At 44.4% G+C, this 24,209-nt stretch overlaps 1 protein-coding gene across 16 annotated transcripts in view; it reads left to right on the forward strand.

Moving 5' to 3' along the window:
* The window catches only part of KIAA0232 (KIAA0232 ortholog), a 90,904-nt gene extending 68,881 nt beyond the window's left edge, over positions 1-22,023 (forward strand). For 5 of the 16 annotated variants that reach the window (XM_035294128.3, XM_078367569.1, XM_008993627.4 and 2 more), the window contains 5 exons: positions 1,905-5,187; positions 6,859-6,930; positions 12,383-12,491; positions 17,406-17,503; positions 20,922-22,023. In XM_035294128.3, the coding sequence (XP_035150019.1) occupies positions 1,905-5,187; positions 6,859-6,930; positions 12,383-12,491; positions 17,406-17,503; positions 20,922-21,101 (3,742 nt within the window). In that variant the 3' untranslated portion in view covers positions 21,102-22,023. The remainder of the gene's footprint in view (positions 1-1,904; positions 5,188-6,858; positions 6,931-12,382; positions 12,492-17,405; positions 17,504-20,921) is intronic. The other 11 variants (XM_078367564.1, XM_008993628.5, XM_078367567.1 and 8 more) reach the window with 3 other exon arrangements.
* Positions 22,024-24,209: the final 2,186 nt, after the last annotated feature.

The following is a 24,209-nucleotide window of genomic DNA, read 5'->3' on the forward strand; positions in this document are numbered from 1 at the left end:
CCCAGCTACTCAGGAGGCTGAGGCAGGAGAATTGCTGGAACCCGGGAGGCAGAGGTTTCAGTGAGCTAAGATTGTGCCATTGCACTCCAGCATGGGTGACAGAGCGAGACTGTCTTACTTAAAAAAAAAAAAGAGAGAAAAGAAATAAAGAAATGATTATCCATGTTTGCAAGCAAGAACACTGAGTTCCCACTTTTTACTGCAAAGGGAACATAGGCAAACCCTTGACCTGCCAAACCTGCTCTTCAAATAATCTGCATTACAAGCAGGCTTCCTTATTATACATTTTATTTTAATTTTCTGAACCTCTGAAACCTAAGAAAAAACAACATTTCATTGGTTTGCATAAACCTGTATCGTCCAGCACAGTAGCTGCAAGCCACGTATGACTACTGAGCACTTGAAATGTGGCTGGCTCAAACTGTGATGTGCCGTCAGTGTAAATTCTCATTGGATTTCAAAGGCTTAATATAAAAAAGAATGTAAAGGATTAAACATGTTAAAATATTGATTACATGTTGAAATGACAATATCAGGAGTTAAATAAAATATATTACTGAAGTGGATGTCACCCATTCTTACGTTTTTAATGTGACTGCTAGAACACTTAAAATTATGTATGAAGCTCAAAATATATTTCTGTTGGTCAACTCTGACATAGACTGAGCAAGAGAATCAAGTTCAGGCCCTTGGAAAAGATGGCCTTTTACCACTTCATTTGTGACCTTGAACACTGTCCCCTCCTCCACAGCCAGTGTTGAGTTTAAATTCTTCCTTTTGCAGTCTGTTCTGCTCTGAAATCATCAGTGGCTCCCAGTTTCCTAGAAAATCAAAACCACTTTCTCGTTTTCAAGCCCACTGAAACCAGCCTCCCTGGTTTTCCTACCCCGCATTTCTAGTAATCTCTGCTCTAATTAGTTTTACATTCCATGAGCATAATGTGTGTCTTCATGTCCTCACACAGGGTCTCAGGCCTCACAAGTAGTACTCACCAAACTTGTGGAATTTCACTAAATTTGTGAAATAAATCTGGAATTTCAAGGCTCAGTTGTGGCCCATTTTGTCTAATTGTTCTAGGCCTCACCAGCATCCCCTTTTTGAATACTTGAATGTGGTTATTCCTGCCATTTGTGAGGGCCTGCTTAAATGCCAGGCAGTATGCTAGCGGTTCCTTAAGAAGGTGCTGTTCTGACTCATTTTGCACATTAATTCCTTTACTCCTCACAACTCTGTGAGGTAAATATTACTAGCTCTATCTTGTAGGTGAGGACACTGAGCTCTGGAGAGGTTAAGTAACATGCCTAAGGTGACACAGCTAGGAAGTAGGCAGAGCCAGGATTTGACCTCAGAGAACATGGCTTTAGAGCTCATACTGTTGACTGATTTGCTGTCAAGCTTTTCATCTGCATATATTTTCAGTGCTCACAGCAACTTTGGGAAGTAAGTCATATGATCACCATTTTGCAGTTGAGGAAACAGTCCAGAGCAGCCAATAATGAGCTTAAAGTTGCAAGCAGGAGTGACTTAGCTGAGACTTCAGTTCAGTCTCTGCTGACTGAAGAGACTACATTCCTTCTACTACACTTTGCCCTTTTTCACTTCTTAATTACGATGCAAACTTTGAAGATAAAAGCTGGCATCTTACATATTTTCTTAGTATTCTTACAGTGCTTATCACAGTGCTGAGCAAAATGGTGCTTGATGCATGGGACTAATGGGACTAGTTTTGTACTTGACTGTATAAAAATATATGCTTTGTAATTATTGTAATGTGAATGATTCTTGGATGATGTGACTGTTGACACTACTAAAATGAAGTATCCCATTCATCCGGTTGGTAATGTTGTTTTACTGTATCTAAAAAATCTGCATAGTCATTTTTTGAACTCTTTACTCTTTTTCAGGTACTATGAAGCATTTCCACCACTTTCTGAGAAACCAGTTTGCCTGCAAGAAATCATGACTGTGTGGAACAAGTCTAAAGTCTGTTCTTACTCTAGCTCTTCATCATCATCCACAGCCCCACCAGCTAGCACAGATACTTCCTCTCCTAAGGACTGCAACAGTGAAAGTGAAGTCACCAAGGAAAGAAGCAGTGAAGTACCCACCACTGTGCATGAGAAAACCCAGAGCAAAAGCAAAAATGAGAAAGAAAACAAATTTAGTAATGGCACAATTGAAGAAAAGCCTGCCTTGTACAAAAAGCAGATCCGGCATAAACCTGAAGGAAAGATTCGCCCTCGCTCGTGGTCTTCTGGCTCCAGTGAAGCAGGCTCAAGTTCCAGTGGGAATCAGGGAGAATTAAAAGCATCCATGAAGTATGTTAAAGTAAGACACAAGGCACGAGAGATTCGAAACAAAAAAGGGCGGAATGGGCAAAGCAGGCTTTCACTGAGGCATGGTGAAAAGGCTGAAAGAAACGTTCATACTGGAAGCAGTAGCAGTAGCAGCAGTGGTTCTGTCAAACAGCTGTGCAAGCGGGGTAAGAGACCTTTAAAAGAAGTAGGGAGAAAAGATCCTGGGAGCACTGAAGGGAAAGACCTACACATGGAGAACAGAAACGACACAGAATACAAAGAGGAACCCTTGTGGTACACCGAGCCCATTGCTGAATATTTTGTTCCTCTGAGCAGAAAAAGTAAACTAGAGACCACATACCGAAACAGACAAGATACAAGTGATCTGACATCAGAGGCAGTGGAAGAATTGTCTGAATCAGTACATGGTCTTTGTATCAGCAACAATAATCTTCATAAAACATACCTCGCAGCAGGTACTTTCATTGATGGTCATTTTGTAGAAATGCCTGCAGTTATAAATGAGGATATTGACCTCACTGGGACCTCATTATGTTCTCTACCAGAGGACAATAAATACCTGGATGATATTCATCTATCAGAATTAACGCACTTCTATGAAGTGGATATTGATCAATCCATGTTGGATCCTGGTGCCTCAGAAACAATGCAAGGAGAAAGTCGGATTTTGAATATGATTCGACAAAAAAGCAAAGAGAACACAGATTTTGAGGCAGAATGTTGCATAGTGTTAGATGGTATGGAGTTGCAAGGGGAACGTGCAATATGGACAGATTCTACCAGCTCCGTGGGTGCTGAGGGCTTATTCCTGCAGGACCTTGGCAATCTGGCTCAGTTTTGGGAGTGCTGTTCATCCAGTTCCGGTGATGCTGATGGGGAGAGTTTTGGAGGAGACTCTCCAGTTAGACTCTCTCCCATCTTAGACAGCACAGTGCTTAATTCACACCTGCTTGCTGGCAATCAAGAGCTCTTTTCAGATATTAATGAAGGATCTGGTATAAACTCTTGTTTTTCAGTGTTTGAAGTGCAATGCAGTAATTCTGTTTTACCATTTTCTTTTGAAACACTCAACTTGGGAAATGAAAATACAGATTCTAGTGCTAATATGCTTGGGAAAACACAGTCTAGATTGCTAATATGGACCAAAAATAGTGCCTTTGAAGAAAATGAACACTGTTCTAATCTTTCAACAAGAACTTGTAGTCCATGGTCCCATTCAGAAGAAACACGTTCAGACAATGAAACATTAAATATTCAGTTTGAAGAATCCACACAGTTTAATGCCGAAGATATTAATTATGTAGTTCCTAGAGTCTCGTCAAATTACGTAGATGAAGAACTTCTAGATTTTTTGCAAGATGAAACTTGCCAGCAAAACAATAGAACTTTAGGTGAGATTCCTACATTAGTCTTCAAAAAAACATCTAAACTAGAATCTGTCTGTGGTATTCAGCTAGAACAAAAAACAGAAAACAAAAACTTTGAAACTACGCAAGTACATAATGAAAATCCACATGGAGATGGCTACAGCTCAGGGGTTATTAAAGACATTTGGACAAAGATGGCAGACACAAATTCTGTGGCTACAGTAGAAATAGAAAGAACTGATGCCGAGTTGTTTTCGGCTGATGTAAATAACTACTGCTGCTGTCTAGATGCTGAAGCTGAACTGGAGACCCTCCAGGAGCCTGATAAGGCTGTGCGAAGGTCAGAGTACCATCTGTGGGAGGGACAGAAAGAGAGCCTGGAGAAAAGGGCATTTGCTTCTAGTGAGCTATCAAACGTCGATGGTGGTGATTATACAACACCCTCTAAACCCTGGGATGTAGCCCAAGATAAAGAGAACACATTCATTCTTGGAGGAGTTTACGGAGAACTCAAAACCTTTAACAGTGATGGGGAATGGGCAGTCGTACCACCTAGTCACACAAGAGGAAGCCTGTTGCAGTGTGCAGCTTCTGATGTAGTGACAATAGCTGGCACCGATGTCTTCATGACCCCAGGAAACAGCTTTGCCCCTGGGCACAGGCAGTTATGGAAACCCTTTGTGTCATTTGAACAGAATGATCAGCCAAAAAGTGGGGAAAATGGATTAAATAAGGGATTTTCTTTTATCTTCCATGAAGACTTCCTAGGAGCTTGTGGCAACTTTCAAGTCGAAGATCCTGGGCTTGAATACTCATTTTCTTCCTTTGACGTAAGCAATCCATTTTCACAAGTTCTTCATGTAGAATGCTCATTTGAACCTGAAGGGATTGCGTCTTTCAGCCCCAGTTTTAAACCGAAATCAATTCTCTGTTCTGATTCAGACAGTGAAGTGCTTCACCCCAGGATATGCGGTGTTGACAGAACACAATACAGGGCTATTCGGATCTCTCCTAGGACTCACTTTCGCCCAATTTCTGCATCCGAACTGTCCCCAGGAGGAGGAAGCGAGTCAGAATTTGAATCTGAGAAAGATGAAGCAAATATTCCCATTCCTTCTCAAGTTGATATATTTGAAGATCCGCAGGCAGATCTCAAACCTCTGGAGGAAGATGCAGAGAAAGAAGGCCATTACTATGGAAAATCAGAGCTTGAGTCTGGAAAATTCCTTCCCAGGTTAAAAAAATCTGGGATGGAAAAGAGTGCTCAGACATCACTAGATTCCCAGGAAGAATCAACTGGGATTCTGTCAGTAGGAAAGCAAAATCAGTGTTTGGAATGTAGCATGAATGAGTCCCTGGAAATAGATTTAGAAAGCTCAGAAGCAAATTGTAAAATAATGGCACAATGCGAGGAAGAAATTAATAATTTTTGTGGTTGCAAAGCAGGTTGTCAGTTTCCTGCTTATGAAGATAATCCAGTTTCTTCGGGACAGCTGGAAGAGGTATGTGTCTACATGTTGGTATTTGACAGAAGGATTTGATCAGAGTTTAACCCAAGAAGAGCCACGTCAGGCAATGAAAGAGTTAAATTATTGGGAAATTAGCTTAAATGTCTTAAAACTTAAATTGTTCTAATTTTACATGTAAGGACTTGTTATTTATAAGTTTAAACTAGGCAGTTGGCTTTTTCTGCAGAGAAAAAGCTTTGTAAAAATCACAGGATGTAAGATTCCCAGGTGTTGTCTTAATATGCATGTGTTATGCTTAAAGCATAACCCTAACATGCAAGTATTCCGGCATTCACAGTTGGTGAACCAGGAGGTGGCTGCCATTAAAGTGTAGCGAGCCTGTCTAAGTGACTCTTAGACGTCGGTCACTCCATCAAAACTTGTGTTTTACATAGAAAACAAATTCTATCTGTGTGGAGTTCTCAAAAATCCATTGTGGTACATGTAGAAATTCACCCACAGCCCAAATGCAACACAGTTGCTTCTACAGAACCTATATAGATGGATCTTGCTTTATGCAAACTATATATTCCAGAAGCTGTGTGGATTATATGCTAAGGCTATGGAATGAGGAGAATACGAAGTTTTGTTAATGAGAGTCATTGTACCCCTCCACTGTTATTGCCAAGAAGTGGCTTGAGGTTAAATGGATTGTACAAGAACTAACACTTAAGACATAACCTGTTGCACAAAAGAAGCACAGCAGTCTGCCTGCTTTTCAGTCGTTTTTGAAATATAAGTGCCTGGCCTTTCTCCAGAAGCAGCTTATTTAATTTTTTGTTTGTTTGGTTTTGTTTTTGTTTTGTTTTGGGGACGGATTCTCCCTCTGTCGCCCAGGTTGTAGCGCAGTGGCGTGGTCTCAGCTCACGGCAACCTCCACCTCCTGGGTTCAAGTGATTCTCCTCCCTCAGCCTCCCGAGTGGCTGGGATTAAAGGCACACACCACCAGGCCCAGCTAATTATTTGTATTGTTAGGACAGGCAGGGTTTCACCGTGTTGGCCAGGCTGGGCTTGAACTCCTGACTTCATGTGATCTACCTGCCTTGGCCTCCCAAAGTGTTGGGATTAAAGTCCTTAGCTACCACGCCCAGCCCAGCTTATTTTAAAAAAAAAGAGTTGCAGGTGTTTAGAAGTCATGTCACCTGTGGCCAGAGAGCGATGAGTATTTCCCTTCCTCCCAATTGTCCTGTATACCCTACCCACCATTGCACATATAAATCCTACCCATACCGTGAGACTTATTTCCTATGCCACCTCCTTCACTGACACTTTCCCTAATTCCCTCTCTCCCCGGCTCCAGCCCCACTCTGCATCAGAATTAATCTCTTCCCCTCTCTTAATTTTCATGTACTTTATGCCTCTTTTTGATCGCATTTTCCATTTCTCATGAGTTATTTATATTCTGGACGATAAGCTCCTTGTGGCCGTGGACCATGCCTTACTCTGTCGCATCAGAGTGCCTGTGATTATAGGAAGCCCCCAAGTGACTTGAGAGTCATTGCTCTAATCAGCTGGCCTAGAGATCCATAGAGGACAAAGTTAATCCCACTGAAACACTGCTAAGAAGAAACCCAATAATGTTGTTAGCCTTTCTCTGTTTGTTTATTGCCCCATTTTTCATCCTTAAATATTCCTTTATGTACTTTATATTTCACCTGGTTCCAGATTGGGAAGAAAGAAAAAGAGGAAAGAAGCAAGATTCTACACCATACCACTACCATATTCCTTCGCTTTCTAGTATGTTGATGTATTTATGTGTTATCAGAAATCTGGGTTTCCTTGAAACGTCTGAGCTGCCCAAAAAATTCCCAGAGGACATTTTGGGATTGTCTGATAGTCTAGGTGTTGTCGGCGCTGCTCTCTGGGCAGCATTCTGGGTGGTGTTGTTATAGTTTAGAAGCTGGGTTCAAGCTTACTTCATTGGTTAGATCTGAGATACGGAGGACACTGAGAGAGTGACCTGAAGGGACAGTTTGGGGCCAGCCTGGTACTAGAACTTGCATCTTTCTGTTCTGTCGCATTGCTTGGTCAAGGTCATAAGATGCTTTTAAAAGGGTGTTCTTCCAACCCTTTTCCTGAGTCAGTGCAGTCTTTTCAGAAAGCAGTCTGGGAGGCCTGTTTAAAGATCAGTAGAACCCCATCTATTCGAGACCAAGATGATGAAAATGTAGGATTTTTAATAGAACTGGTTCTAAGAGTAGGAAAAGAATTTGATTATTTTTAAAAGTTTGGTTCAGTTCAGCATTTATTGAATGCCTGTTTGCATGCCTATTGCTAAAGTAGGTGTCTTGGGTGAGTAAGACTTTGTCCTTTCCCACACAGAATTCAGTATAATGAAGACGACCAACTTGTAGCATGTTACTCATTTCAATTGAAATAAGTAGTTTATTCATATGGTTCAAATCCAGAAGTTGCAAGTGTATACCTACATACACAGTGAAAGGCTCCCTCCCCAGCAGCAGCCACTAGTGTGAGTCTTGATGTATTCTCCAAGGACATTTTTTGCATATGTGAACAAATAAATATTCACATGTATTTCTTCCTATTTTGTCTTTTTACTGAAATGATAGTTTATTGTAATCACCCTTCCTTTTTTTATTTTCTGCATACCATTCCATTGATTGGATATACCGTAATCTACCTAGTTAATTCTTTATCTTTTAGGCCACTTGACCAATGCAGTTTTAGGTGATGTAGGTAGAATGGTGGAGGGGAGCACAGAGGGCTGTGGGAAACTGCAGGAGAACCCTCCCAGCCTGTGAAGGTTGAAGAAGGCTTCTTGAGCATACCTGAGTGTCGGGGATAGAAGGGAGGAGGCAGGGCAATCCAGGCAGCAGGAACAGCAGAAGCAAGGGTAAAGAGATTTGAAAACTGCTGATGTATGCAGGGTGGCTGTAACAGTTATCTCGCCGTCTGTGGAGTATACACTGTAAGGTTGAGACCAGCACAGCTGAAGCACAGTGGGCCTTGGTGTCTGTACATATATTTGTGGTGAAAATGTTCTTGTCGTTTCCTTGGTTACCAACTTAGTACCAAGCGGCTTGAGGCACAGAAAATAAGCAGAAGGCGTACTTGCTGTCTTCAAGGAATTTCAGTCCACTCAGGAGAGGAGGTCACTGTGCTGTGGAGGTCGGCAGGTCTGGAGGGACAGGAAGGCTGAGATGAGTAGAGAAGGAGTGGGGTCCGGGGTCATCCTGGTGATGTGGCACCTGGCCCATCTATGTCGGGACTTTTGTCACTACTGTCCTACTGGATGTCCATGAAAACCTCATGCAGTATGTCTTTTTCCCCACTTCTGAAGACATATATGCTCTAAGAGGTGACACAGCTGCCCCAGATCCCAGTGTGAGGGGCAGGCAAAGCATTTTCCACCAGTCCGCACCTCTGTGAACAAAGGAATACTTAAACCAGCAGTTCTGTGTCTCTTGTTTGTCTCTTTTGCATTCAGTATCTCTTCATTGATGGTTCATTTCTTCCATTCCAAAGAACAAGATACGTAGAAGGCTTGCTTTTCCTGGCGTGGCCCAAATGAGAGCTGACTCTGGCAGAGGGGCAGGCACCTTTCTCTTTACCCAAAGTAGGAGCGTTTTGTGAGAATTTACAGTTGTGAAGCTTTCGTTTTCTTCCCCTAACTTCCGTCTTCTACAGAATTTATGAGTTTTACATCTGTTGCTAAAAACATTTCCGGTTAGGCTTTTTGGATTAAGTTTATGTCTTCTTTTCACTGTTTCATTCATTCATCAAAGGCATGACTCTTGGTGCTGGGTATAAGTAACAAAGCTCTCGGCTTGGTGCTTGGAGAGCTGACAATGAACAGGTTAAGTTATGCAGTTACAGTATCAGTGCTGTTGGAAAGGAGGCGAGCTAGACAAGGGGAGTTGGGGTTGGGAGTGATTGCAGGAGTTTGCTGGGTTATGGATGGTGTGAGAGCAGGCTTCCTTGCCAAGGTGCAATTTGAGGAAATACTTAAGAGTAAGAGAGTGAGCCAAGAGGATGCCTGGCAGGAGAGGGAGGGAGTGCAGTGCTGAGGCAGCTGCTGCACCTGCCCATCCATGACAGTGACACTCTGATCTGCTTTCAGTTTCCTCCATTCTCTCTTCATTCTTTTCATTCCCAGCTAAACCAGAGGTTGAATTAATACATTAGATGATGTATTAGATGATGATAGCATGATCCAGCCTAGAAGTTCCAAATGACTGAGTGGAGAGATGTCGTAACAGGATGCACATTCCTTAAATGTGTTTACTATAGCATAACACAGACAAATAAGTCCCTGCCATAGGAATTGACATTCAACTGGAGGGTGAAGAAAAAGACTCCTAAAGTTATGGTAGAAACTGGTGTGCTCTTCACAGTGGTTTCAGCGAGAGACAGAGAAGTAATGATGCATGAAGATAGTCAGAGACTGTCGGCCTGGTGGAAACTTTTCTTCAGGTCAGCAGACACTGAGTGTCTACTTTGTGTGGGGCCCTGTACTTGGAGATGCAAAGGTAAAGAAGACGTGGTCCCGCCCCTTAGGAAGCTTCCATTCTGGTTCCGCTGGGATCTAAACTCCTCTTGGTTCATGCTGCACCTGCTCCCCAGGTTCCTGGCCCCTCCATCCTGCTTTCCCTGACCTTTCCCACCCCCCACCATGAACTCACTCACTTTCTTGATTTTAATCCTCAAGAAAGGATGAAAAGATAAGCAGTGTATTTAAACCGATCATTCCGGCAGAGCATTTTCCCTCTCAAATAAGAACCTGTTAACCTCTAAATCCATATCTCTTCAACAGCACCTTAAGGAGGTGATGGAGAGAGTTCTGGCTGGGACACCTTCCCTGCTCCCCCTGAGTAGCACTAAGTAATCTCACAGGCCAGGCAAGGCTTTTCTAAAGAGGTCTTAGAGTGCAGGACTTGCATGCCACATGCCGTTCGCCACCTTGGAAGGACCACAGACCTCGCATGGTGCTGCTTTGTTTGCAGGAAGCCCAGCCCTTTTGGTTCCTCTGGCCCTAGCATCTGTTTATCTAACAGCGGTACCAGTTTATACTATTAGGATAAGTGATAGGAGAAAATAGCAAAGGTTAACTGACAGTACAATTCTCCTTCCGTTTCTAACTTAGGAGTATTTCTGAAAAGTTATGTGAAGTGAAAACAAAAGTTTGAAGAAGTGTTTCCTTTTGAGTTACATAATAAACACATATTGCTGAATTGAACAGTTTTAGACCCATAAATAATTAAGTTGAAAGCATAACGAAATCCTATTAGGAAATTGATGATCAATTTGTTTCTAAAACACTTCAGATTTTAAACTTGAACACATAATGAAATGTCTTTTAAACCAACGAAGATGCATGCAGTTTCCACAGGCCTCTCCACTGAACAGATGTCTAATGAGAACACAGAATTAGGGGGTGTGGGAGATAGAAAGATGCACTGGCCAAGCCACACCCTGGGTGAGCTGGTGGCAGGCTCACCCTCTCAGGCATAGTGAGGAAGGTACACAGAAGGGGGTTGACCTGACTGCCAGACTGCCAGGTATACATAGTGACTGAAGCTGTCACAAGTGTTCTGTTGACCACAATATAATGACTCTCCTTGGTCACTGATGACAGCTGATACCTGTCTACCTTGGCCACACTGTCCAGTCCTCACTGGCCAAGCAGGTGGTGGGGCCCAGCCAGGACTTGAGAATCTCACGGAGAAAGGATGGAGCCTGAGTTCAGGCTGGGTCCCTCTTCTGGGCCTGGGCAACTTCCAGATGCGAAGGATGTGAGTGAGTCTCTCCTGCTGTCAGGAATCATTCTCTCATCTCATTTGGATGGCTACTTCCTATTTTAAATCTGAATCACGGAATTTGAATTTGTAATTTGATTTTAACCTTCAATTCCTTGTGGTTCACACCTAAGGAAGATAATAAGAATAATTAAATTCTTCCTATAAGAATTTCTTTTGGGCCAGGCACAGTGGCTCACGCCTGTAATCCCAGCACTTTAGGAGGCTGACCTGGGCAGATCACCTGAAGTCACAAGTTCAAGACCAGCCTGGCCAACATGGCAAAACCCTGTCTCTACTAAAAATATAAAAATTAGCTAGGGGTGGTGGTGCATGCCTGTAATCCCAGTTACTTGGGAGCTAAGGCATGAGAATCATTTGAACATGGGAGGCCGAAGTTGCAGTGAGCCGAGATCATGCCACCGCACTCCAGCCTGGGTGATAGAGTAAGACTCTGTTTCAAAAAAAAAAAAGGAAGTTTCTTTGATTCAATTTCTTCTTTTACTTACTTCTGCCTGAGTATATGAGGGAGAATTGGGTTCCCCCTCTTCTCCTTACAGCACCTTATGCCCGTAGAGGCACAGGGCTGCCCCGTTACCTCTCTGCGCTTGTGAAATCTAGAAGTTTGCCTTACCTGGGAGCATTTTTTATTAACGTTAAATTTTGGGCTCGTAAGAGTTTTTTTGGTTAAGCCTTTCATGTCGCTTCCCATATAAGTGCTGCTTTTTTTTCCTCTCTTTTTGAGACGGAGTCTTGCTCAGTTGCCCAGGCTGGAGTGCAGTGGCACAATCTTGGCTTACTGCAAACTCTGCCTCCCAGTTTCAAGTGATTCTCCTGCCTCAGCCTCCTCAGTAGCTGGGACTACAGGCACATACCACCAAGCCCAGCTAATTTTTGTATTTTTTTAGTAGAGACAGCGTTTCACCATAAGTGCTTCTTAAGAAACACTTGCTTTATACACTATGAACACACTGGCTTTTAAAATGCACCTTTTTCAGAAGAGTATAAAAACTCACCAGTTGGCTGGGTGGGCTCATGCCTGTAATCCCAGCACTTTGGGAGGCCAAGCTGGGCAGATTGCTTGAGCTCTGGAGTTCAAGACCAGCCTGGCCAACATGGTGAAACCCCATTTCTACAAAAGAGTACAAACAATTAGCCGGGCATGGGGGTGCACGCCTCTAGTCCCAGCTACTCACAAGGCTGAGGTAGGAGCATTGCTTGAGCCCTGGAGGTGGAGGTTGCAGTGAGCCGCGATTGTGCCACTACACTTCAGCCTGGGTGACAGAGTCAGACCCTATCTCAAAAAGAAAAAACGAAAAACCTCACCAATTTAAAAATCCTGGGTTTAAAATCCATAGTTAATAATGCTTGAATTTTTTTCCTCTAACCTGAAAGTTTATAAACTTTTTCTATATTTGGTTTAATCTAAACAGTTCCCTGTATTGAACACTGATATACAAGGAATGAATAGAAGCCAAGAAAAACAGACCTGGTGGGAAAAAGCCTTGTACTCTCCTCTTTTTCCTGCATCAGAGTGTGAAGGTAAGGAGACCTCTCTTAGTTCATTTATTCATTCCAGTTCCTAATTTATTAATACTTTTCTTTTTCTATGAGTATCAGTCCAAGAAACATTTACTAAGAGGTTTCTTTGTGGGTAGCATTTTGTCATGCACTGGGGGACACAGAGAGGAATGAGAATTGGACCTCACTCTGCAACAGCCACAGCCTGATGGAGGGAAAGGCATGGAAACACGTAAAAGTACCACTGACCTTGGGCGAGATATGGATAAGCCACCACTGAGTAACAGAGGAGGAAGGATCAGCTGCCCCTATGAAAAGAGCTGCCTGCTCCTGGGTCACAGCCAGGGGAAAGCACAGGGCCTCATGGCTCAGCTGGGTCATAGCTGAGGCCAGAGAGACAGACAAGGAAGGAGCTTGTCAGAAGGTTTGAGGGCTTGGCTAAGTTAGGTAGTGTTGAACACACAGGACAGGAATGCCATTCACAGGATCTCAAGTTGGAAGTTGTCAGGGTGAGATGTTGTTTAGAACAATTCTAGTAACAGAATGGAAATGAAATTGAAAAACTGAAGGGCACTGGCCAGGGTTTTAGGCTCTGGCAGTAATTTGGGAGCCATAAACTAAAGGCCTGGACTAAGGCAGTAATAGCAGGGACAGAAAAGGAAACAGGACTGAGAGATTTTGTAGAGGAGGAGTTGAATTACTTTCTGTGAGTAGTTCTGGGAGTCTGGGTAGAGAGGGAGACAGGAGTGAGCGCTGATATGGTGAGGAAGATTTTAGTTTGGGGTATTTTTTGAATGAGCAGTCTGTGAGCCTTCCAGGTAGACACCCAGAAGCTGTTAAAAAGTCCTGACTTGAAATTTCGGGAGAAGTAGGAACTAAGGATGCAGCCGGAATGCATTCGCTCAGGAAGTTGAGCTTGTCCAGATCGCGGTCTCCTGGGTTTCTGTCGGCTACCACATTTATGTGACAAGAGTACCCTGTCAGAGCCCTGAAAGGGTTATGCAGATCTCTTGTTGGTATTTACAGGTTCACGTGTTTGTCACGTCCCCTCAGCTAATTCATCGTTAGTGTGGAGCCAAGTGACTTCTCTCACCAGCCTCAGTGCCCTGCACCCACCTGTGTGGCCTTCCCTGGCAGCATGGGCTGTGGCTGATGAGATGGAAGGCCAGGTTGGCCAGCTTGACTCTTTAGGAGTGGAGCCTTTGCTTTTCTGGTCTGTAGTCACAGACAGCTTGCCAAGACCCTGCCTTCCTCCTTCCTAGAGCTTCCACTGGGTCATAAGGAGCGTGCAAGGCTGAGTCTTCACTGTTAGTATCTTTGTTTATTAAAAGCCTGCTGCTGCATTAGCTCATACCTGGACACCCTTGATGACTTGCAAGGTACTCTCAAGCTTTTCTTTTATGTAATCCCCACAAGAACCTTATGAGTTGTCCCCCTGAGTTTTCAGATGTGGAAGCTGAGTCTCAAGTTTAGTACTACAATTTGCCTGAAATGCAGTTAACTATTAAGCGTGGGCTAGAATCCAGGTTGGGACTCTTGTGGTCCAGAATTTTTGCCCTCTACAGCAGCTGCCTACACTTGGTACCAAGGTAGATGCCAGGGCAGTGGAAGCACAGACCTGCCTTCATGTGTGTCCAGTCTGGTAAACCAGGCAAGTGGAAGACACAGACAGTTAATGGAATGCAGGTGGGGCCACCAGAGCTGTGCCGAAGAGGACCTCTCAGGAAAAGCTAGAAGGGAGAGGAGGATGCCACCTTGTGGCAAAGAACCAATTCCTTGCAGTGGCATAGGATGATTTTCAAACACACTGAGTTCATGTTTCTTTAGTAAAGGGCAATCTTGGCACCCTTAGTCCAGTTTTCTGCCATTAGTTAGTAAAGAATCCAGTTCCAACTCTTAACTGGTTCCTGGTTATCTGTACAGTCTCTTGGTAGATACTGGTGTTTGTACATAATGCTTTTCTTTTTACTGTGAAGTGGTATATGGAGAAACTCTCAGTGGATAAACACTGGTAATTCTTTCTTTTGAATGACCTTTAACTCACACTGTGAGTGAAATCCTTGCATATTTGCCTTGTAGCATCATGAAGCGTCCTTCTGTAGCTTATGTGGGTTGGGGCATGTAGTCTCAGGAGGTTAGCCAAGAAAACAGATAGTCACTTACCTGCTCAGCAGAAGTGGCTGGGGACTCCTGATGCTTCTAATGTTACAAATGGTTAGTCACAAGCAGGTGCTGCTCTGAGCCAGGGGCCAACGCGGGAGCTCACAGCATCTCTGGAAAGGAAGAGCAGCATTGTCCACTTTCAGTAAGGCAAGGAGACAGGCTCAGAAGAGAGGCAGCTTGTTCAGGCACCCATGTGATAAAAGAGCCCAAGCTTTTTGCAGTCTGCCACCTGCTGGCCTTGCTGTGCATTCCTCTGCATCCATTCAGCACTTGTGTACCTACTTTGTGTTGGGCACTGTTCTAGGCTCCAGGAATGCATAGGCAAACAGATCGTGTCCCTGTCCTCCTCCTGATCAGGTGCCTTCTCAACAGGGACTTGAGGAAATATGGCACAGACCATGTGATGTGACAGCTGGGGCTGCCTGCAGGGAGAGGTACCAGGTAGCAGTGGCTTGTGCAGGGGCGGGAATGCATTTGGTATGCCCCAGCATGACTGGCAAAGAGAGGATGGCATGGGAGTGTGGCAGGGATGAGGCCAGCCAGGCAGCAGGGAACCAGACCACAGAGGGCCTTGTAGACTATGTATATCGGGGGTGCTGTCCCAAACAGCAGTCTCCACAGCTCTCACCCCTGGATTTTCAGTGCTTTCAAGACTCAAGTAATGTAAGCGTCTGGATAAGTTTAGCCCTAAAGACAGAGAGTCCTGTAGGGAAGCAGTATAAACAGGCAGTGAAGGGCTCAGGATTGAGAGACAAAACCGTATTGGAATCCAGGGCCTCTGTCCCAGCTATTAGGCTTTGGGTGGTGACTGAACCTTTCTGTGCCTCTGTAGTCTGTATGTATAAAAGGAGGCTAAAGGAATGCCTTCATTGTAGGGTAAAGCGCTAGAACAGTGCCTGAAACAGAGTAGCCGTCAACTGGAGCATCATAAAAACTATCAATAGCAGGTCAGCATCACCTTTTCCAAATGCCCTGTGGCACAACAAAATTCCCTTTTACATACAGAATTCCCAAAACCGGAAGAGGAAATGAGGGAGTGGGGTGTGGAGATGGACCTGCCTGCCTCTGAGCATATCCTCGTCAAGGAAACCATTCCCCCTCCCCACTGCATGCCCCTCAGCCAGTCTTAAGTGGTGACCAAACGGAGTGGGCCATGGAGTGAGTGGGAGCTTGGTGAGGTCAGCCAAGGAAAAGACGCCTCCTTAGGAGGAATGAAGCAAGAATTTCTCCCAGCCTCGGCAGAGGGCACATGGCATCCCTCCCACTGCCCTAGGATGACCATACCTCTAAGCCTATGGCTTTGGTCAGCAGCGGTCACAGGTGCAATGTGTGTGCCAGGCACTGTGCTTGTGACTTCTTCTCTTTGAATTTGCACAGAAATGCAGGAGGGAAAATGGTGGTGTTCTCATTTTAGAGATGAAGGAACTAGGGCTCAAAGATGTTTAATAGTTTATCCAAAGTTACATCACAGGTACACAGCATAAGCTGGAACTGAGCAAAGTCTGTGTAATTCCAGAGCTGGGGTTATTCTCATGAACGTCAACTACACTTGGAGTTCTTGAAGCCGTCAGAGAGAGCAGAAGGTTGTGGAGAGTCTTCCATGTGGCCAGTGCAGCTGTAGGAAGCAGCCCAGCAGGGCCCAGATGGCCTTACCCTTGGCACAACCCCACCACCCTGTGCCAAGGTGAAGGGTACAGCAGCCACTTGTGCCTGCCTTGTCCTTTGGGGTTTTGTGCCAGGGGTAGGCACATCATCTCGTCGAACTACCTTGTGGTAACTCTATGGCAAGGGATCGGGGAGGTGACCTGGTTTTGAGGAAGTAGACGCTCAAGGGTGGCTTAATGCACTGTGACTGTCAGAGCCGGAGTCCAGAACCCTGACCAGGTTCCTCCTCCTCCACACTGCGCCTCTGCCCCAGCTTCATTCCTCATGGAGTTAAGGGGAAGAAGAGGCTGTTCTGGATGAAGACCAGCAGTTCTCAGTGCATTAGAATTGCTTGGGAGCCATTCTGCTGTTCAGAAAGTGCCCAGCCCTTGCCCAGGATAGTTCATCTGGAATCTCTGGCAGGAGTCTAAGCCTCTCTAAAGCCCTCTGTTCCCCTGCCCCAGTTTCAGATGATAAGCATATGCAGCCAGGGTTGAGAACCACTGGGATCATTGGATTTATTTGATTTCTTCTCGTCCCAATTTCCTTCCCGTTTTGTGGGCCATTTGCCTAATGGAATCACTAGCGCCATTTCTTTTCCCTGTTCCATAGACATGATACACAGCTGAGTATGTTGTTGAGCTGAGGAAGAACACACAAGGACGTGCCCTGTGTTGTTTCTCCATTGCATTTCCTGCTGTCTGAACCTCCTCTGTCCTCTGTTCTGTGAGCATGTTGCAATGCACCATCTGTCTCCTCCACTCGTTTGTTGTGGACAGCAGGGGCCTTGTTGGTCTCTCCTGTGTTCCCATGGCCAGTCACATTCTAGGTGTGAATATAAGCTTCTCCGCTGAATGTCTCATGGTAGAATAACAATGTCTGGTTATACTGGCCTATTTCTTTTTTAACTCACTAAACTAAGAATTTTTTGTCAGCATAGCATTTTTTTTCTCTTATGCACCTGCCTGGCTGTGCTTTTAGTGACAACTTGAAATCTCCAAAGGGTTGGGAGACATAACTGATCGAACTTTTTAGTGAAAAGTGAAACAAGAATGTATGTTTCATAACTGTGTCTTAATGGAATTTCCCCCTTTCCCTCTTTTCCCTTCTCCATTCAAAATGATTAAGAATGTTATACAAATGCCAAGGGAGAGAATGGTATAGAAGAATATCCAGATGTTAAAGAAATACCCAGTAATGAAGAACGTCTGTTAGATTTTAATAGGGTAAGTGGACTGTCCTCCTCCTCATTATTAACTTAAAAATGGCCACTACCTCCACTTGTCACTCTAGTCAAAAACCTGGGAGTCAGGTGAGTGGACCCACCTCTCCCAGGAACCAGCCAGGTCTGTGGGTGCAGACTTCCTCTTCTCTGGCCTTTGGTTTGGGTCTGCACCAGCCCCCCTAACCTTCTTGACTGTTGACCGACAGCGCTTCCTGAAGAATCCCCAGCCCCCTCCCCAGTCCTGGCTCCACTCTCCTGCTGGAGGGCATTCTGTTATAAATGCAGAGCTGACCCTGTTGCTCCTCGGGTGGGCCCTCTTCATTTTTTTGTGTGTTTACCTATTAAGTGAGAAACCTAACCTTTTCATCTTTCAAAGTACACCACGAGTGCTTTTTGCCGCTGTCCTGGCTTCTGCAGGACGACCCCTCCCCTCCCGTGTCCTCGCTGCACTCTGTGTACAGCTCTTCTTGTTGCAGCCAGAGCCTTGAGCTGCGTTGGATTTCTGCATGTCTGCCTCTTCCACAAGCCTGTGGGCACTGTGAAGGCTGGTGCAGGGCTTGTGCCTGGTTTACTCTAGTCTCAGACTCTCACCAGTTAAGCAGGTCGGCAGGCAAATGAACCTAAGGAAAATTCTTTTTCTTTAGTATGGATTGTCAGTGTATTAGAGTTCTGCAGAGGGACAGAACTAATAGGATGGATGGATGGATGGATAGATAGATAGATAGATAGATAGATAGATAGATAGATAGATAGATAGATAAAGGGGAGCTTATTAAGTATTAACTCACACAATCGCAAGGTCCCACAATAGGCCATCTGCAAGCTGGGGAGTGAGGAGAGCCAGTCTGAGTCCCAAAACTGAAGAACTTGGAGTTCAGTGTTCGAGGGTAGGTACCATCCAGCATGGGAGAAAGATGGAGGCTGCGAGGCTAGGCCCGTCTCGCCTTTTCACGTTCTCTGCCTGCTTTTTCTAGCCGAGCTGGCAGCTGATTAGATTGTACCCACCCAGCTTAAGGGAGGGTCTGCCTTTACCAGCCACTGACTCAATTGTTAATCTCCTTGGGCAACACCCTCCCACACACCCAGGATCAGTACGTTGCATCCTTCAACCCAGTCAAGCTGACACTCAATATTAACCATCACAAGTCCGCCCTTTGTCAACCTGAACCCATACACATCTCCTGAGAATATACATAATCTTCAAATAAAGACAATAATGTCATAATTATACCTAACATAATACAACTGTCCTTCATTATTGAAACAAATCAATCCCCAACCCAAATACTATTACATAAAGTTAACAGTACTTAAATGCTGATATGAAGTCAATAAATCTTATGTCAGCTGGCCGCAGTGACTCATGCCTATAATCTCAATACTTTGGGAGGCTGAGATGGGCAGATTACCTGAGGTCAGGGGTTCGAGACCAGCCTGGCCAACATGATGAAACCCTGTCTCTACTAAAAATACAAAAATTAGCCTGGCATGGTGTTGCACACCTGTAATGCCAGCTACTCAGGAGGCTGAGGCAGGAGAATCACTTGAACCTGGGAGACAGAGGTTGCAGTGAGCTGAGATTGCACCACTGCACTCCAGCCTGGGCGACAGAGCAAGCAAGACTTCATCTTAAATAAATAAATAAATCTTATGTCACATGATAAAAGAAAAAAAATAAAATGAGATTTTCTTAGTATAAGTGTATACATGCACAAACATGTTGTTAACAAAAGAAGGAGGAAATGCTCATGACGATTACAGTCCTTATTTCTACAGTTGATCATGTGGTCGTAGCTGGTATTGATGATGACCTTCTTCTCCCACGCATTCTGTTTTCCCTTTGCCTTCAGCAAGTACCTCAGCAGGTTGTGTTTCCCGCCCCGCCACTCAGTGGAGTGACCCAAACTTTCATTCCTGAAGGGTCTGGGCCACTTGTAGTCCTGCCTGGATTGGGCCGTCATGGTTTCTTATTGACGTTAATCACAGGGCATGTGATGAAGTTGACACCCAGTGTTAACTGTCACAATTAGTGTTCATTCGAATCCTGTGAGAACTGTCTTAAGTACCCTGTAGCATCATTGTCCACGTCCTGCTGCCCAGGGACCTGTCCTGCTCCACACATTGAGGCAGATGTTTGAGGCCCCCCCCAGCTCTCTCCTCAGTGAATAGTTCACATCATCCTCCCAGCCTCGAACCCCAAACTGAGAAGTTCCTCAGTCCCCCTCTCATCTTCCACACACAGTCCGCCTGCGAGTCCTGTTCCGCCTCCCAGCCACTTCACATCCTCACACTTCTCTTCCTCCATCATTCCCACTGTTCAAACCACTGTCCCTGCTCCTGAATAGCTGCCATGGTCTTTTCATTTTCCTTCCTGCTTCTGCCACCCTTCTCCAGCCTTCTCTCCATGCAGCAGACAGAATGACCTCACCAGCAGTCTCTTGTTTAGTCCCCACAACTACCCTGTGAGCTAGGTGCTGTTGTCATGCCTATTTTGCAGAATAGGGAACTAAAGCACAAAAAGATCAAGCATGTTAAGTGTGGACCTGAACTCTGAACCACAGCAGTCTGGCTCTAGGGTCCACACTCCTGACCATGGTGTTGCTTTGCTATTTGCATTTGAGACAGATTCAGACCCCCTGCCATGCCTCTATGGCCCTGTAATTTTGGCCCTATCTGCCTTTGACCTCATCTGCCTCTGCTCTCCCCTTACCAACTATGTGGCTTTTCTGTGCTCCTGCCTCAGGGGTTCTCAACCAGGGACGATGCTGCCATTTGGAAATAGGGTGGGAGTGCCGCTAGTTACTATGCCAGGGGCAAGGCGAGCTTTGGTAATGACTGTGACTGGGGAAGAGCTACCACTGCATCTAGTGTCCTGGGGTCCAGAGTTGCTGACCATGTGGTGTAGGGGCACAGTCCCACACAGCAATGTTGGCACCTCTGTATGGCTGTCTTCTCAGCTGAGCAGGTCTCTTCTCAAAAGAACCACCTTCCCAACCACGCCTGTCTGCAGTGCACCCTCCCCATCTGTGCTGTATCACTACAACCCAGAGCGTGTTGGTTTGCTCACTCCTCTCCCCGGTGGGCACAGCCTGGCCCTTCCACTGCTGGAGTGCCTGTGCCCAGTTCCTGGTGTGTAGCAGGTGCTCAGAGACTTCGGAAAATGAAAGAGTTTTTTCTCCTACCCTAACATAACTAACATTTTGTCCAAGTGGCTGAACATGTAGAATTAGGATTTTGGATCCTTAATGGATCAGAGAGGAAAGGCCGTTTTGCTCTCAAACAGTGGAACGCTGCATTTCTGTAACTCTACAGGAAAACACCAATAATTTATTTCTTCTCTGCATATAAATAAAGAATATCTAAGCCTTTTCAAAAAACAAAAGATCTTTTTGATCTGTTCAAAATTGTTTTAATCGTAGGTGTCTTCTGTTTATGAAGCAAGATGTACAGGAGAGAGCAACTCTGGAGCAAAGTCAGACGGCTTCCGCAGAAAGATGTGCTCCAGCGCCAGCGCCGCCTCAGAAGAGACAGGCTCAGAAGGCGGAGGCGAGTGGGTGGGCCCTAGCGAAGAGGAGCTCTTTTCTCGAACTCATCTCTAAACCTGCAAAGTAGTACAAATTACTGTTTAAAAATGATATGTGATGGAAAATTACTCTTCTGTGAGACCTTTTAATCTAAAACAACTTAGGTTTCCTCTTCAATTAACTGATTCAGATCGGTAATCATTATCTTTCTCTTCTTGCTTATTTTAGAGTTGAGGACAGCTATCCTGTTAAAGATTTTTTTTTTCCCAGCTGTTAAATTCTTGGCTATTTGAAATAGACTAGATTGTGTTGTCAAATCAAGAATGGGTGTGCATGTGCTTGTCTTAGAAGTATCACTGCTTTTTGCATCTTAACTGCAGTTAATTTCCTTCCTACTGCAGTTACATCACTATGACCTTATTAGCATTGCAGTGTCAACAACCACTTCTGCTCTTCAGAGACTTCAGCTTTGGAGCATTTAGGCTTTGTTCTCTAAGAACTGGGATATCCATTCTTACCCTGCAGTGGCTCAGTGCCTTTCTGAAGGCGAGAGGGAAGCATGGGTGACTCAGCTGTGGTCTCCATTCAGTCAAATCTCATGTACATTTGAAGTAGGAACCACAAGGGTGTGCTTTTAGAGACTTACAAAATACTGTGTTTTCTATCTTAGGATTTTTTTTCCCTAAAGTATCATGGAAGATACTATGGCTTGTGACTTTCTTGCTAACTGAAGAAGCCAAGGATTTGGGGTGTGGGATCGTATGTGAGGCACAGTGGGGTAAGGGTGTACACTCTTACCTGTATGACTGTTCTCATACTGCAGTTTCATTTCCACCAAAGTCCCATGCAGGCTTCTTTGTGGTGAGTGTTACATATGCGGTAAGGACTTTAGTTGCATATTGTTATTTTCTGGTGACCTGTGTTGAATTGAAGCCCCCAAAACTTGAAATTGTGAATATTTGACATGCAATAAAGGCCACCTCGTCACCCAGAGAAATCGTGGGCTGCTGCAGCTAGCTGCTCCTTGGCTGTGATGTAGTATAGCTTCTATCTCATTTTGTGTTTGAGAGAATGTTCTGGGCAAGTTCTGTGTGTGGTGGGTTGGGGTGGGTAGAGTCATGAGTTTTCCACATCCCTGTGTGGTTGATGTGCTGATTGTCCTCCATGGGACTGGCTTCCAGCTCTCCTCGGTGAGCCGGGGAGCCGGGGAGCCGGTGCATCTTGAGTCGTGTCTGGGCACGATGATCCGCTCCTCTAGCTCTCATGGCATTGTGCAGCAGGCTGAAGCCAGGAGGAGCAATATTTGAAAAACCTAAACAGTTTAAATTGTTTTTCTTTTTTAACCAACTCATTATTTGAAAAACAAAAGCAAAACACCACCACCACCAACAACAACAACAACAACACCTAATCTGTGAAATCAATGTATTAAGTCTGGAACATGAGGAATGGCAGGAAAGTCTGATACGGTCTGGACAGCTTCACCAGTGATTTTGGCAGACAGTAAACACACATATGTTTTATTAGCTGGGAGCTGAACTGGCTGTGGAATCTATGATTTGCTTTGAACATTTGGGTTTTGTTGCCTTTTTCTTAATCAATAACACAGAACGTATCATCAAAGACTGTGGAGTGGCTGAGGTTCTGTGGGTCCTCACTGAGAGAGACCTGGGGTGCCCGCCAGGTTGATCTTACCACATTAGGGTTTATTTTTATACAAAGCTTTTGACACTTTAAGGTGGGATTGTGTGTGTGTGTGTGTGTGTGTGTGTGTGTGCATGTGTAAGGTTTTATGTTGCTGTTATTTATTTACGAACTTCAGATACGTTTTTATGTATTTTTCATTCTTCTGGAGCTTCCTAAAAATTGATAAGCATCAGCACTGAAATTTAACAGCAAAGGTAAAAAAGGATTGAAAGTTGCAAATTCCTCACATCACTACAGTGAGGATTATTCTAGAAATCGTTGCTTATGTAGCAAAGACCAAAAAATAGATTTCAGACACCACCTTGAGCACAGTTGATTTTGGACAGCTGCTGTTGATTAGGAAAGGGCTCCAGGTGGCACAGGTGCAGACCTCCTCAGACACGGGTGAGGAGACACAGCACCTTCCACAGGGGAATGGGATGGATTCGAAGTGAGCAAAGGGATTCACAAATTGTGTATTTATTTGTTTTCATAGTTAAGTAGCTGAAGCTCAGAAGCTTTCAGCAACAAAGATGAAAGTGTGGTTTTTTTTTTTTAGTTTTGTGAATGGATGATCACAAAGAAAAAGCATCTTTAAAAAGTTGGCAAACGCTGAAACGCACTGTGGTATGAAGCGCGTTGCATATCCATAGCACTGAAGCATCAGCTTCCATTCCTGGGCTGAGATTTTTTCCCCGTGGTTGTATTGTTCTGATTTCACGTACACCAGAGTAACTGATTTTTTTTTTTTGTTTTCTTGTGGAGTTAACACCGAATAAAAATTTTAAAAAAGAGTTTGTTGTTTTTATTTCTCATAGCAAAGATTCCTTTGTAAAGAACTCGGGCTTCCTTTTTCTCATGCGCATCAGTGGAGGAGCAAGTGCCCGGGTTACTACGTTTCATTTGTTCCACATGGAGGTCCGTTAGCTCCCCCTGCAGGCACTGCTGAAAACGTGCAGCTACGGTAATGAAAAAAGTGGGTGGGGCCTCCCCATCTCCCTAGCACACATGGCGCCACCACCTGAGTCTGCAGAACACATAGCATTTTTGTCCATAGATGGTGGACAAAGCTCAATCGTTTTGTTTCCTTCTGGGGAAAAAATTAAATCTTTATATATGTTAATATGATTGATATTCATTGTGGGGGAAAAAAATCTGTGTGTTTTTAAAGAAGTATAAGGGAAAAGGAAAACTCCTGTACTTATGTCACTGAGACATTGACTGCTAACATTTGTGCACAGCCCTTTCCAGGCATCTGAATGTACGGCATATATGAATGCATACATAGAGAAGTTGACATTAGAGTGCACTCTACTTGTTCTTCTGTAACATCAGAAATAGGTTTCTACTCAGGTGTCTTTTCATAGCAGTAACTATAGAACTACATAATTATTTTTACAGCTGTATTATGTAGATTTAACAGGTTCCTCATTGATAAAACAATTATTTTTGGTTGTTTATTCAGCATCTGAATAACGTTTCTGTGGACATCTGTAA

This window comes from Callithrix jacchus, chromosome 3, assembly GCF_049354715.1.
Source record: "Callithrix jacchus isolate 240 chromosome 3, calJac240_pri, whole genome shotgun sequence".
NCBI classification, from domain to species: domain Eukaryota; kingdom Metazoa; phylum Chordata; class Mammalia; order Primates; family Cebidae; genus Callithrix; species Callithrix jacchus.